This window comes from Anolis carolinensis, chromosome 5 (assembly GCF_035594765.1).
Source record: "Anolis carolinensis isolate JA03-04 chromosome 5, rAnoCar3.1.pri, whole genome shotgun sequence".
NCBI lineage: Eukaryota > Metazoa > Chordata > Lepidosauria > Squamata > Dactyloidae > Anolis > Anolis carolinensis.
The window spans coordinates 195,131,133-195,148,099 of NC_085845.1; the positions used below are offsets into that span (position 1 = coordinate 195,131,133).

The window sequence follows — 16,967 nt, forward strand, 5'->3', positions numbered from 1 at the left end:
TTTTTAATATCAATTAATTGATAAAGTGCAGGCTTACCACTGACATTGTGAGTCATCCTCAACCAGCACGAGTGGAAAGCTCTCCAGGCAATTAGAGGGAAATGGCAACTGCAACTGTAATGCTAACACACAAAATAGATTGTAGCTAACTCTGAAAGTGCATAGGGGAAGATCAGAAATATAAAATATACATGTACAATCATAAGTGGTACAATAATAAGTCAAAGGGCCTTCCTGCACATGCGTCTCCAAAGCCCTAACTCTAAGGAAATATTATTGTATGTATTAATAAGGGAAAAAATTATTTGCAAATTTTCTTCTCAAAAGAAAAAAAAAAGAATGACTAATTTCAGAAGTTTCCTTCTCGCTTCAGGAAAGGCCTTGAAAACAGCATTGTTTTCAATGAGTGTTGTTCATATTTTCAGAAATATTCTGCATGACATGTACATGTAGCATTTTTGCACACCAAACTGTATTTTCTGAACAGAAAACAGTATTTTATGCAATTGAAGATCTTTTTCTGTATAAAATTTTATCTGTACAGAACATACTGTTTTTCTGTACAAAACAACCCCATGTGAATTTTGCACCAAGTAAGTCTCCAAACTATGACGATCCGTATCTGTCTGGGTTTCTCAATGCTCAAGAACTATATTTTTCAAACATTTTAAAAATAGTTTTGAATAATCCTTCCAAGCCTAGCATTAATCAGCTCATATTTCTACAGCCTTATTTTCAAGAACAATAAATGTGTCACAAGCATTACTCCATACTTACAATAACCCTGGAATATAGCAATATGAAATACTGTGAGGGAGGGAAGAGAGACTAAGAAACTATGGCTAACTAGCCTCCGTATAAGTTCGGGGCATCCTTAGATCCTGTGTTTCTTGAATTGTTTTACTGTTGTAACTTGAATCAGGAATTTCTTGATGCAAATCTTACTCTCTCAAATAATAAGACACTTCTTGTAGAGTTGGAAAAGAAATTGTTTACATTTGCACTTTAACATGTATTTGCTTGAGTCATACTTTCTTGAACTGATATGCACACTAAAATGCATATACTTTGATGCTCATGCTGCCCTAAAACTCGGCGATGCAGTTTGTTTGTTCAATTCATAGTCTGCTTTTTTCATGGAATGAGATTCTAAATTGATGCGAACGTCTTCAAAAATGTGAGCATTGACAGCAAATCATCAAAAATGTATTATTTTATTTCTGAAAATAATATACAAAACGTATCTATGGCTTTAGTGTAGGTATTGGCAAACTTTGGCCCTTCAGGTGTTTTGGACTTCAACTCCCACAGTCAATAGGCTGTTAGGAATTGTGAGAGTTGAAGTCCAAAACACCTGGAGAGCCAAAGTTTGCCCATGTCTGTTATAGTGTCTATACAAGGAAAAATGTCCTGCCTCATGCACGGAAGAGGAGTTGTTTAAAGCTATGGACAATGCGGTTGCTGTTGCCCGTTTCTGGTCTAAAATTATTTAGTTGTTTGTGATTTCCTCTATATATTTTTTTCATCATTTTTAAATGTATTTGTTATGCAATGCTTTTGACACAAAATAAATAAATACAAGGAAAAATTCTGCACAGAAATGCATGTGCAGAAAAACATATCTAGAGTTTCAAGGATACAGGAGAAAAGAATGTAAGACTCAGTGAAATTAACATTCAGAGATTCATCTGTTCCTACTTATCTTTCCCCTTATTTGTGTCCCCTTGTTCTGCTTTGGAAATGCCATGGCAACTGGGGAAACAAAATATCTGTACTTGTAAAAAAAAAACACTACAAACTCAATCTCTTTATCTACCTTATTGTGTTTGTATTGGACTAGGTCATTTCACTTTAGTCACCATCTCTTTCAAGGAACTAGAAAACTACATTTGCATTAAACTCCATAGTCTCGAGTTACACCTTCTCCCTATTCTATAGTAAAATGTTCATGCTGAAAATGCCTGATGGTTTCTGAAATTTAGAATCAAACTTTCACCACTACCCTTAAACTGCATTGTGTTTTGTCTGCAAAGAAAAATAATAAATCGATAACAAGACAAATTAATTCTTCATTGAATCTTCAATCCCCATTTTGCAAGTCAGTGTTTCTAGAGAAACCATGAAAATTTTAAAGTGCTTCAAATTTAAACTTGAGGAAGAATTTTGGTGAATTTTGCATTCTTTTTAACCAATTACTGATCTAAGAAAGGTGTCACATTACTTTGATTTTTTATTTTACTTGTGAGATGCTTCTTTTTATTTCTAATCATCTTCATGCATCCAGCATCATAAAAAGAATTTATTTTATTGTCAGTGGTAAAAAGAAATTGGTAAATTTTTTGTTCCTAAAATTACCTTACAAGTTGGATGAAGATTGCAAATTTCCAGGCTTTTAGTGTTCTGAAATCTCTCCCGTGGTCTCTGCTTCCTACACTTCAGTTAATTCTTTGGAGGAATGAGGTAATTCCTCACATGGAGATTGTTTTAGATTTTTAAAAAATATCAAGGGAAGAATGCAGAGAAAGGGAGGGGGAGGAGGAAGAAGGAGGAGGAGGAAGGGAGGAGGAAAAGACACAAATACACAAAAATGCTTCTGGCTATTTCAGTGATAAGGTAAACTCAAAAACACCATGAAAGGAAATTCAAAATAGTCTTTAAAGTGGCCTCTTTTGTGGGGTTCGAAAACTTACAATAAATTTGAAGACAGATTTCACCACAGCTAATTGTATCTGTTGGATTCTGTATCAGCAGGATGGTAAAATCCCTCTGGAATTTACTCTGAATTTTCAAAGAGTGATGTTGCTAAAACCTGGAGTAGATGAATGCTCGCACCGTTCTAGAAGTCACCAGTGTCCACTGAATATAGCACCAGTTCTCAACCTGTGGGTCCCCAGGTGTTTTGGCCTACAATTCCCAGAAATCCCAGCCAGTTCGCCAGCTGTTAGGATTTCTGGGAGTTGAAGTCCAAAATTTGTGGGAACCCACAGGTTGAGAATCACTGCAATATATCATTATTTCAAAGAACACAGTCTTGTGTTCTGTTAAGCTTTCCCTACAAAAGAAGTCATGAATGAAACTATTTGAACTGCATGGTGGAAGGCTTTCCAAAAAGCTAAAATGCAATTGTAACAAGCTATTCTGGGGCCTCTGTCTTATGTACAACCACAGAACACTGGAGAGAGATCCTAGTACAGTGGAGTCTCACTTATCCAACATAAACGGCTGGCAGAATGTTGGATAAGCAAATATGTTGGATAATAAGGAGGGATTAAGGAAAAGCCTATTAAACATCAAATTAGGTTATGATTTTAAAAATTAAAATGTGGTGGAGCACAAGCTTCTCATGTGTGCGGTCCGAATCCAAGTTCATTATTTTATATCATCAATTAAAATACAAAATTTAGCTAAATGAAACAAGTGGCAGACTAAGCACCAGAAGGTTTTTTTTTTCATCCAAAGTAGTCTGTCCTGGATCCTGATATGTAATCTTATTATGGCCAATGTTCCTTCTGCAATCCTTTCTCTGGTGCTGTGAAGCCTATTCCACTTCCTCTACTTGAAATAAAGTCTAGTGTTAAGATACTACATTGATACTTCTCTCATGAAGATTTTCAAGTTCTTGAATTTTGGCCAGTCTGGCTGGGGATGATGGGGACATATAGTCTTGAATGTCTGGAGAATATTGGGTTGTAGAAGGCTTTGTTCAAGACATGTTGACATATTCTGACAAGGACTACGGGAAGCAGTCTTTATATTGAGGATGAGGAGGTGGGTTATACCATCTGATCTGCTGTAACCGCTCACTTCATTTGTCCAAGATTGGTGCGGCCACCTCAGCTGAAGCCCCAGTTTCAGAAGCCACCACGTAAAGACCCATTGCAAACCAGAAGCGCAATTGAATGGAGATATGTGAGAACAAAGGGCAATTATTTTGCGAAGGGGCTCACCTGGTTCTACACTGCATATTTAAGGCTGCACATAAACAGAAGCTGCTTTTGAATGGCATTTTAAGCGCAAGACAATCATTTTGCCTCTGTTATAATTTTAAAGTTATTATCCAAAAGGGCTCAAGCTGTGAACAAAAGGATATGCTGCCGAGGAGTGTCACATTTCTATGATATATGCTTGCATTATGAGAAGAAATTGATCGTCAAACGGGATCTTTGGGACACAGAGTGACACATGAGTACCTTACAAGATATGAAAGAAGGTCCACGAATATCTAAGCACAACAATAGTAAGACTGATATATGGACCATGCTCTTCATCTGTCAGCATCGTTCCTAAGGGACGTAGAGGAGAAAAGGTCCATCTGAAACAGAACAACTCTCATAGGAACAACAGAAGCCGCCTGAGTTTTGTCAAATCATTAGTCCATCAAAACCTATAGAGTTCATCGAGGACTCCACTGTTGAATTCGATCTTTGCAAATTACAGTATGAGCTGATCTAATCCATATCAGCTAGACTCATTTGATTGGAACTCAAGGCATCCACCAGCTTTCCCATAAATGTTCTGACAGGTTTCTGCTCCATAAGAAATTATGTATCAAAATTACACTTAGAAATGCTCTTAAATTTGCATGTAAATGCCTATTTTCATGTTTCATGTTTGTTGTATAATTCACACAAAATGAGACCTACAAGGCAGGCATTTCACATGAAGAGAGGTGAAAAATGTCCCAGGTTTCAGTCCCACTTGCCGTACACAGAATTTGGGTTGCTGTAGAAAATAAAGCTGAGACAAAAATTGACCCAATAAATTGCATTTATTTTCATTGCTCCCCCGCCCCAAACAATGACAATTGACAGCAAGTTTAAAATTCTCTCCATTTTATATGAATATATATATATATATATATATATATATATATATATATTATGGCTCTCTTTATTTGCATATTCTAAAATATTTGAGTCCCTTTGGGGAGAGAGGGCAGGTTAAAAATAAATTATTATTATTATTATTGACACAACGACGTTGTATGACACAGCAAACAAGATAGATATGCTGGATTTCATTTCACAAAACCACAAGTCGAACACTTCCCAAGTGTCTAGGACTGTGTGATGTATTTTCGGATGATGCAAGCAGATCCCAGCAGTGTGGCCTTTTGCAGTTGGCAGATCGTAATTTTGTCAATGTCTATTGTTTCCAAATGCTGGCTGAGATCTTTTGGCACGGCACCCAGTGTGCCCATCACCACTGGGACCACCTGCACTGGTTTCTGCCAGAGTCTTTGAAGTTCAATTATTATTATTATTATTATTATTATTATTATTATTATTATTATTACTACTACTACTACTATATCTTTGATTCTAACTCACAAACACTTTGTGTATTTTTTATAAAACCCCTGAAAATATGTATCTCATATACCCTGAAATGTGTTCAATTTAGCACAGGTGTGGGAAAACTTGGGCCCTCCAGGTGTTTTGGACTTCAACTCCCACAGTTCCTAACAGCTGGTAGGCAGTTAGGGATTATGGGAGTTGAAGTCAAAAACACCTAGAGAGCTGAAGTTTGCCCATTTCTGGTTTAGCACATTAAGTGGAAGTGGGTTACATGCCTGGATGAGGGTTTAAAAATAATCAAATGTAGAAATAGGAAACATAGATGTAAGAATGACACAGGTTGGAAACTGATTTGTCCATCCGATTTGTTCATGCTGATTTTAGCCAGAGGTCTTTTCTAGCTTGATTCAGAGATGTAGTGATTGGACTTCAGGCCTTTTTGCAAGCAAAATGTGATGGGGTTAAATAGGGTTTATAGCACTCATCCTTATGGAAAAGGTCATCACGTTTAGAAGGTCATCATCTTGCAAGAAATATGACACTATTCTTTCACAGAAGCATATTGATCTTGGGAATGTGGGTTAGAGCAATTAAAGGCTGATTGTTTTAAATGGGAATAATTATTCCACAATTACTTGAGAGTGTGACTTTTATTGCTCTAATTACTTTTTTATTTTTTCCTAGACAGACACCGTGTCTTTCTCCAAGAGTTATTTCCCACCAACGTTGTGCGGAATTACATCGGTCCTTTGCGTTTTTCCATAAATTCTACCAGCACACAAAGACAACCAGCTCAGAAAACTATCTGAAAGAATGACTGGTTTAAGGAAAGACAATAAAACCACCAAAAAAGAGAGAGAAAACAACTGTGCTATAACATATTAAAATGAACTAAAACTTAGGACTTTGTGTGATACGCATTTTCTGTGGGGCATCAATGGTTCCTCTCAATCTCTGGAGGGTCATTTCTTGTTGATGTACATTCCTAACATTCCATGAATTTGTAAAGAGCCAAGATATCCTTGCATAATTTCCCTCAGTTTGTTATTCATGGCCATTTATTTATTTCAAGAACATTTGGGATTAATTATGAAACTTGACTGCTTTTGCGAAAAGGTCTTTACAATTAAATATAACCGAAACTCATTTTAAAATATTTAGAAAACCTTTTTAAAAAAAGAATGGAAACACAATGAATAAACCATGTCAGACACACATTTTTAATTTGGATGGAGAAAAACAAGCAAACAATGTAAAGGCATGAGATCAAAGCAAGAGGTGACACATCCAACAGACAGATGCCAGAATGTTGAAAATGCAGCGTAATATTATTAACAATAACAACATAGGAATAGTTTGCTGCACACCAGTTGATTGAGCCATGTCGTATTTTAATCTCTTGCACTTTTGCTTTCAGGGTTTCGTTTATTTTCTACCAGATTAAAACCTGGTGACTGATTTGGCTTATTTATTGGTTTGTACAATGCATAGATTCACAGGCATAATAATCATCATAATAGATGTCTGAGAAGTGAGGCATTAAACAAAATAAAATCAACATGGTGGTCTTTATTATCTTCTAGCAATTTTTAAGATTGCGCAGGGAAGGAAAAAAAATGGAAATTGGCCCCTGCCCCACATCTTAATTACCATATATATCATTGAAAATCCTTATTCCATTCTGAAGCTGTTAATCTTCACTCAGATATATGTTTTTCAAAAATCCTTCATTTTTATGCTTTCCATCAATGGCTGCCTAATCCACAATAAACTAGCAGTATGGAACAATGTAAAATGATGCAACTAGGTAGGTAGATCGATATTAAACCTACCTGCCAAAACTCAAATATTTGATAACGAAAAAGAAATAAACAGTAAGATATGACATTTTCTAACCAGTAATAAATAACACATTTTAGAAGGGAAAATTATCAAAGCCTTTTTGCGATGCTTCTTTCATGGTTTAATGTATTTTAATGTAGTCAAAAAATTTCCTCTTGTTCAGTAATCTACAAAAACAGGGTTCCTCTCCACAGGAATTTCTGGAAGATCTTCGCCATCCCTCCCTTAGAAATATGCTTTGCAGACAATCAAAATCTGTGTAGATTAAATTCTGCTGCGCAGTGAGTGTTTTAAAAGAAACTATGCCATGATCTCTTCAAATACATCTTTGACCACCACTTAATTAACACATTGTGCATACATGTGAGAGCATTTGACTCATCATAGAGATGAGACAGATAATTCAAAGACTAATTTTAATGGATAACTCATGGCACTTTTCTGTGGCACCCAATCAGCTGCACGCGAGTCTTTCAAAGAAATATCTACCTTCAATAACTATTTTTCTGAGTCACTGACACATCCATTCACTGTCTATAAAACTCAGCTTATTAACTTTTGAGACAACTCAATTCAGTGGCGTGAACCTTGTCCCATGGAACCCAACATTCCCAACATACAGATTTGCAAACTTCAAAATTAAGACATTGGAGCTCAGTGGCCAAATTGGACAACAATAATCCTACATGTTTAATAGAGCTTTTCTCATTCATAACAAAATGTGTACTCCGATGCACATTTAAGTTTCAAAAGAAACAATAGCTCCACATAAGAAAAGATATATGGAGCCCTGGCCTCCATTGAAATGTGTAAGTTTTCTAAAAAAAAAAACCCATTAGATAGTGAATGAGTGAAACCCACGAAGCTTTTTGTTCGTTTTCATGGAACTTGTTGAAAATTTAGTAGATGTTGTCATCTACGCTTTCTTATCTACCAGTAAAAAAAACCCAAAAAAACAAACTACCTTGATTTTTATAAAAATAAACAAATATATTCCTTTCGTCACTACAATTGGCCAAACTCTGGGAAACATAGTGCCCTTTAATCAGGGCAGTTAGGCCTAGTTTTCTGTAAAGCAATCTGCTTTAATCATTCTAACATTCAAAGTGATGTCAATCTGTTGTTGCAAACATCAGCTTGTATTTTTTAAAAAGCTATGGTAAAACAAGTTCACTCTGTCCCACCGATCTGTCATCATCTGAACTCCAATGTATATATGGAGATAATCAGATGCCGAGGGCTATCCTGCTTTTAAAGAAGAGGAAGGTGAATATACACATTCCTTCACGCACAAGGATATTCTTCTTTCATCAGTCCAAGAGGCATGAAAGAGCTTTCTTGAAAAAGGATAATGGTGCATAGATTGGGCTGAAGCTTATCTACAAGGATACAAATGGCTGTGAGGGAAAACATGTTGAAGGCATCTTGTACTAGGAATGTCTGTGCCAGCCAATAACTGTTCAGTATGGTAGACGATGGAATTATAATTGTGGTGAACCCTTAATTAGGTAAACTGGCCCAAGAACGAGGAAAGAGAAGGCAAGGCAGTGCTTCTCCCTAAAGCTACAGATTTAGGAGCCCTTGGTCAAGAAATCTTCAGTGAACCTCCTCAACCCTGGGCAAGGGAACTAAAAACTTCAAAAGTGTTTCAAGCAAAGTAAAACATGGTTGTGTCTTGTGGAGTGGTGGCAATTTTCCATGTCTCGGTGCTCTGCCCGGGTCACTCTCTGGAGGCATCTTCAAGGGCTTTCTACAATGATACTACCACTGTATGGTTAAGTCAACATAATGTATTTGAAAAGATCGAGATAAAAAAAACCCTGAATCCACAGAGAACCATCCCTAAGAAGTGATTCACACAATCTATTATCGCCGTTGTGGCCACAACAGCTGACCCCTGGCATTTTTCTCCTTCAGGTTTGGCACTATTTATGACAGCATTGTAACAGGTTGTACTATAAGATTGCCTTGCCTTGCTCATCTTACCCGGGGCAGGGGTGGTAGCAACTTCAGCAGAAGTGACAGAACTGAATGCCTGCACCTTTGAAATAAGTGTCGATAGACCAATAAAATAAGTACTACAGCAAAACAATGCTATTTAAGTGCTGCTTAACAGGATAATCTAATTCTAATTTTATTAATGTGAAAATAATAAGAAATTAGTCCACTGATGGGGAAGAGGAAAATAATCCACTGACTTCCTCTGGTTTATCTGTGCTGTAAATAAAGCTCAAAGAGTGTTGACAAAAATGATGTACATGTCCAACCTGCAGCAGTGAAAGATAAAACAGATCCAGAAACATATGTAATACTTTGGACTGATATATTAAGATAAATTTCCCTTCTGAGCAAAGCACCTACTTTTGCAAAATAAAAAGCAGAAGAACCACAGCAGATATTTTCTTATAGACAAAAAGCCCATAAAAGCTCATAACCTTGCCCTTTTCCATCTGCATCCAGACACCGTTATATCACATTCAAAAATCATTAAGCCAGGGCTTATGAAAGACAAAAAGGATATTCAAGCTTTTGAGATGAACGTAAAGGTCTGAGACACAACCCACAATCTGGTCTCTTCGTACATTCCTGGACTTCTCAATAAGTCCATGGTCAAAACAACTACCCAACGGCTTGCACCCTTACTTTATTAAAAAAAAGGCAACAACTACACAACCCAACTATATTTAAGCATTTCACCCAAAAGGGAGTATCTATATGATTATATTGGTTAAGATGATTGTTGTGCCTGGTTTAGGTTACCTAAAAAGGCAACAGGGTTGCGTGATAAGCAGCCCCACTGAGTGCACTTAAAGAACACAACTGTTTGCTCATCAGTTTTGATAAGACCCAAGCATTCCTAAAGAGAGCCATACACAAAAATTACAATATTGCATGCGAGGAGGGAGGGCTGTTGAAAGTAGTGATATGATTGTGTTGTGCTCCAGAGGAACTGCCAAGTCAGGTTTCCTTATTTAAGGACACATATACATACAGATACGCACAAACAAAATATACATACGGAGTACTCCAGGGAATCCAACTCAATATTTTACATTCATTGTGCACACACGATATGCAGTTCCTGAAAAGCACCGTCTTCGCAGTTATTTAAGTCATTTGCAAAGCTATATTTCTGCATTGTTGTAGCCTCTCTTAACATGATCACATAAACAGACAGTGTAGAAGAGTTATGGCTGACAAATCCCATGCATCTTTACTGGAAAAGATATCACCAGAGTGAAAAAGGAGCTATATATCAAAGTCTTTCTAAATATACCTTTTCATTTTTTGGCCAAATATGGGTGTTAAGACAACCCAAAATTTAGTAATAACAATAAAAGGGCAACAACAACAACAACCATTGCAGAATAAGTGTGTATTGGATCATGGACTCAAACTCCATTATACCTCCAGTACCCCAAGAACTGAAAGTAAGACTCAAAAGAAGCAATTTTGTTGATTTTTGTCCGGCAATGGGTGAGTTTCAGGAATCATTTCCATAAGATTTAATGACAGGCAAGTCACCATAACATCAGTGATTCATAACATCAGTGTTGGCAAGATCTTTTCTGACTGACTTAAGAACCAGAAGGGAGATTGTGTAACTCCAAAGAGAGGGGAATATGGACACTCACCCCCCACCAAGAACTTCCCATGGACTGGTTGAAAGTGCAAGACTTGTACTTGACACTATATTGTGCTTTAAAAAGTGTAAACTAAAAGTGTGTGTTGGGGGTAAGCTAATGCATTATTTGTTCATACTCTGGGCCCAGATTTTATTAATTTGCTGTCAACCACAAACTCAGCATTCTAGATCGAGGACACTTTAGGTTTGGACAATGGAAGGAGCAGGTTGCACACAATATCTATGACAAAAAGGGTCATTGATATTAAATATGACCCCCCTTCCCATAATATGTTAATCCTCAGCAGCTGAAACAGATGGTTCTTTCATGAATAGCTCTTCTCAGACACTTTCATGAGCCAGAAGAAATTGAATGCCTCAAGAGAGCATTTACCAGGGATGGGGCGGGGTGAGGAAGGAGATGCTAGGACTTAGAGTTAGCGGTGTGACCAATACCAGATCCTAGAGGGAGGGATGCAAAATTAAAAAGCATCGTTTTAAAAATCACAGACACACTTCTAATAACCCTTATACACTAAATGGATAATGCAATCTCTGTCCTGCTTTTTGGAAACATTCAACCTGATACTATTCGTGTGATACTGCTGCTATTACTACATGAGATAGGAAGATGATTTCTAGTAATGATGTTACAATTTGGACGCATACATTTTTTGCCCCCATTAAAATAGTAGAAAAGTCAGATTTGCCTCACGTTCCTGGAGCATCCAAAATAGAATACTATTACTGACAGGGACGAGCCTCATAAGATGATACAGCAACAGAAACTTTAAGATCCATGAAGAACATTAACCAAATTTTGTTTCCCTTCCTGAAATCACAGCATGCAGCCTTGCCCCATCACGCTTAGTTGCATTTTTATCTCAGTGTAGAAGAAACACCTTCAGAATAATTAACACTATATTTTCCATGTATTCAGCAACCTAGCCAGAATCGCTTGATTTAATTTCCTTTCTGCTCTATAGGACCAAAAAAAAAAAATAAGCCCTGGCTGGTTCACATTTGCATACACTTCATTCTTGCACTTCATTTATTGTTAAATGAATTTTCTTTCTCGATCTAACCAGGTTACGCCACACACCCCCTGACAGAGTTGGAATCTCTGTGCAGAAGACAGAATATCTGTATAGGAATTTGCAATGGATATTGCAAATGTGCAATTCAGTAAAATGACTGTTCCCTCTTCCTGTAAGGCTCGGCATGCATTTCTCCACGTTATCTAAGTCGAATAGAAATCATACTTAGCATTCTCCCCTTTCCTCTCCGGCTTTCTTTCCCAAGCAGTATTCGTGATACAAAATGTTACCGACCAAACCTAACAGCATTCCCAACGGGTGAGGAAATGGGGACAGAAGCACACACACAGAGACACACATATGCACACTGGAGACCACAAAAGAATTTGCAAGTGACAAGAGGAAGGGGGAGAAAGCCTCACTCCTGCCACACAGGCACTCTCTCCAAGAGAGAAAAAGATCCGAACTCACAACGCTTTTGTTTAGACCATCCAAAACCTATCGAAGGGGAAAAGAAAGCATCCTCTTAAGATGACAAATCCAGCCTCTCACCCTTGGGGAGCTGGGTCTGAGGTTCCCATGGTATCGGGTACTTACATTCTGTCGGAAACTAGCAAGCGGCTATCTACCATCATCTCCGGCAGAAAATCCAGCTTGAATGAAGAAGTCATCTTCTCCTCTCTCTTCTCTCTTGCTTTCTCTTTCTCTCTCTCTCTCTCTCTGTTCACTCACTCACTCACTCACTCCCTGGCTGGGCTCCCCCCCTCCCCTCGCCTAGGCACACCGTTTTCTGGTCTGGCAAAGAAGACTGTTTCTCTTGCTTGTCTGATTCAACAACTGTGCTGGCCAAGAGACAGGCAGGGACAGGTGCGGGAGGCCTCCCCAAGGCAAGCAGTCAGAGCCGGCAGTTGTCACATTCTCTCCCCCTCTTGTTTTCCTCCAATCCCCTCTGAAATCGACTGCTGAAGCAACTGTCTATAGAGCGCCAGGTGCTGAAACTGGGGGCGGAGCTCTTTTTTTCCACTGCAGCTAGAGTTTAACCCCTGCAACCACAGACAGCCTCTCCAATGGGCTGGACAATGTGCGGCCAGAAGTGGCACGTACAGGCGTTATTTAAAAATATCAAATTAAGCACAAGAATCAAACAGTCTCCATAGTATGGGGGAGAAAACATCCCCCCTTGTCTCCCCTTGGAATGTAGCTTTTGTCAAACTCACTCAGGGTTTTACGGGCTGCTCCCATTGCCGTCACGGCGCTTTAAGTTGATAAATATAGTTTTACAGGATATAAAGCAACAGCCCCCCCAAGCACTCCCCTGTTGAACTTGAGATCGCCTTTATTCCAGCCCGATCCTGTTTCTAGTGAGGCATGTTCCTTTCTATCCCTCGCAGAAGATAAGAGGAGCATTAACAAAATCCAATAAAATAAATGATCCTCGGCATGATAAAAAAACGAGGCAATCAGGTAGCAAATTAATAATATTCGATGTAATGCTTTTTATAGCTGAACTTATTTTAATAAATGTCTGCTTGTTCCTCCCAAGATAACAAACACGCAGGCACAGAAAGGCGGTTAATTGTGGTTTCAGTGATAATGTCACAAATGCTACCAAAAATCTTAAGACAGTCTCCTATTGAACTTTGAGCATATTTATTGTGATTTCTGAAATCCCCCACTAGATCCAGAAAGTGGTAAAGGGAGCAGGGGAGAAAAGGAAGGCGAATGTCTTTACGAGTAGAAATTCACACCATGAAACTGAAGCAGTTATGACTTTGTGGATCAGAGGGGGAAATCATGATTAAAGACCCTCTCAGGTTTTATGTATGTATGGCTCAGTATCCAAGGGACTTAAATGCCAATTTAGATACCTGATACCACCACCCTAGGAATTTGAAGTATGAGGCAGTCTTATGCCGGTCATTATAATAAATGACACACTTTTATAAAAAGACGGTAATCATTTCAAGGTAGATGTCTTGTTCATTCATATCAGCAGAAGAAAACAAACTTTATGAAATAACACATTTTCATCACATTGTGTGTACAGATTCAGTCCTTGCATTAGACAGGGCCTTGCAAACTGTTAGCTTATGCAAGAACTTAGGTAGAGGCAAGTGTTACCAATTATTTTTCTCTCTGCAATTAGTTTTAAACATCACTGCACAGATCTATAATCATAATAATAATTGAGCAGTATCTGGAAATGTTTTCGCTGTTGGGAGCAAAAGCACAATGTGATATCAACATTACATTTTTGTCCGATCAAGAAGATGTTTATACATAAGGATTTTGCAGAGAATATTATCTAATTTGCACATATATTGGTATACTGATATTGTTGAAATACCATAACAAACATTCACATTGTTTGAATGCAGTTTTGACACCCTTTTGTTTTGACATGACAACTCAGCATCTGACATCACTGATGCCTAAATACAGAACCACATGGGTTGAAACAGCCAGTCAGATTAGATGCAATAAGGACAAATGAGACTACAGACAGTGGTAGCAAAGATTGAGAATGACACACTGAAGAGCCAATATGTGGTGCACCAAAGATATAGAATAGTAGTAAACATGTATTTTCATTAATGTCAGAAAAACCACTAAAATAAGCACTTTAAACATTGTCTCAGTTCATAGAACTGAACAGAATAGAACAGGAGGGAATGGAATAGAAATAGATTTATGCACAAGCATACACATAGGAGTTCATAAATACACAGGTGGATAGAGAAAGAATCTGTGGATCAAACACTAAACCAACATATAAATAACACCTGGATCAATTTTCAGTGCTAGTACTTATTGGAAGCAGGTAGCTTCAAAAGTACAGTTGACCGTCCATTTCCACGGATTCTGCACCCACAAATTCAACCATCCTCAATGTGAAAATATTTTTTTTAATCAAAAGGCAAACCCTAATGTTGCCACTGCTTAACCCCCATGGATATCAAAACTTATGGATGCTCAAGTCCCATTATAAAGAATGGGGAGTAAAATGGAACCTCTAATATAGAATGGCAACATCAAGGTTCGCTTTTGAGTGTGGGATGGTTGAGTCTCTGGATGCAGATTCTGTGGATATGGAGGGTTGACTACTTCCTCACAAGGCTCCATATGAGACAATTATGCCATCTTTCCAGTGTCACACCATCATCCATGTCCTAACAAAATGAACCAACTGAATTTAAAGAATGTGATACAAGATGCAATTTATTAATCAGCAATATGATATTTTCCTTCATGGTCTAATTCTATACTGTATTGTTGTTGGAAGGCAAAGGCAAACCTATCATTGGCTCTTCGTGCCAGGAGTTATTCAGAGGAAGTTTGCAGTTGAGAAAGTGTGATTTTCCCTAGGTCAATGAAAACGTTTTCATATTTCATTGGAGATTCAAACGTTGGTCTCCCGGAGTCCTAATTCAACACTGAAACAACTGCATCACAATATCTCCATGCTAAACCTTTGAAAATACGATCCAAACAAGATATATGGCAGACAAACATCAAAGAGATTCTGCTGATAGCAAGCATTTATCCATTGTATTCCTACATATGGCAAAAAATGATGAAAAGAAGGACTACAACCAACCAATTGAACTATTTGAAAGAAGGAATACCTAAGTAATTTCTGGACTTTTTATATCAAAAAAAATATTGTGGTCCAAAAGCTCCACAATACACGAACAGAATTACATAGACTGTTGCTTGGTTTTGGAAGTTGGGACATAGGTCTCTTACCATATATGAAACCCCTGTCTCTCTTAATATAGATCTGATTTAAGATTTATATCCACTTCCTTAGAAGATTTCTATTCTCCTATTTGTTTACTTTAAAAATGGTAAAGGTCAGATGGAGACTTCTGAAGGCTTTTGGATTTTTACCACTGTGGTATAAACTGAGTTTCTAAATGGTATTCAGTGAAAAGGAATTTTCAGTCCTCCCCATCATCAGAAGTCCTAAACAACAATATTCATATTTTCCCTGAAACTGTAGTTCTACATAAGAAGGTAAAAAAACAGCCAGCTATGTCGGGATGCTGGGGCTGGATATTCTCCTCCAACCTCATAATTCATTGCACACTCATAGGAGCAACCTGAATTTCTTGACACAGATAGCATTGTAGTATACTTGGGTAATTTAGTCATGTAAGCACTGCAGAAAGAACATGTCCCAAGGAAAAAGGTTGCCAAGAGAGTAGGGATGCTGAAGGAATTTAAACTTTGCAAATTCCAACATGGATTGACCTGAACTACACCTCCCAAAGTGATATATGGATTGCAGTCCCCCAGTGGCCGTGATGCTTCCAAACTGTTTTGTTGCAGTAGTCATCTTGAAAAATGTACCAAAACACATTCAAAAGTACATATTTTGTGTGGAAATCTATGAGAGAAAAAATGTTTTTAAACATTCAATATTTATAGGGAAATGTTTGCATAGATTATCAAGGGGAAAATATACCAATCATTCATGCAGTAATTTGTCAGATAATGAAGTTATGTATGAATAAATATCACACATTAATGTGGTGTTTTATAAAATCATGAGTGAACATATGCAAAAGTGGCATGAAACAGGAATGAGATGATTAATCCATTCTTAGTTCATTGGAAGTACAGTGAGATGGTACCCATGATTCCACCTACTCATATCTGGCAAACTATATCCACTCTAAGAATTTTCTAGGTTAGGCAATTCTATAGTATGCTTCCACTGGAAGTTGCCAGGATTGTCCTGAATGACCTAGGATACCTCTCTTGAAACTTTCTAAGCGCTCTAGGCTGATTCTATGGTAACTTCCAAAGGAAGTCATTCATAGTTTCCTGTTTCCACAATTAAGTTCAGACCTCGTGGGCCATCCAGTCCAGCCCCCTGCCAAGAAGCAGGAAAATCACATTCAAAACACCCCGACAGATGGCCATCCAGCCTCTTAAAAGCCTCCAAAGAAGGACCACATTCCCTCCAGGGCAGAGAGTTCCACTGCTGAACAGATCTCTCACAGAGTGAGGAAGTTCCTTCTCATGTTCAAGCGGAATCTGCTTTCCTGCAGTTTGAAGCCATTGTTCCACATCCTAGTCTCCAGGGCAACAGTAAACTAGCTTGCTCCCTATGACTTCCCCTCACATCTTGATACATGGCCATCATTTATACGATCTGAA

General features: G+C 37.9%; 1 protein-coding gene across 29 annotated transcripts in view; it reads right to left on the reverse strand.

Moving 5' to 3' along the window:
- celf2 (CUGBP Elav-like family member 2) overlaps window positions 1–16,967 on the reverse strand; it is a 620,922-nt gene that overhangs the window by 358,358 nt on the left and 245,597 nt on the right. Inside the window, exon 1 of one of the 29 annotated variants that reach the window (XM_062983258.1) lies at window positions 12,399–13,275. The exons of 24 other annotated variants lie outside the window; for them this stretch is intronic. In XM_062983258.1, coding sequence (XP_062839328.1) covers window positions 12,399–12,472 — 74 coding nt within the window. In that variant the 5' untranslated portion in view covers window positions 12,473–13,275. Of the gene's footprint in view, window positions 1–12,398; window positions 13,276–16,967 lie in introns of those variants that run through there. 4 more of the 29 variants (XM_016993550.2, XM_008110314.3, XM_016993553.2 and 1 more) reach the window with 4 other exon arrangements.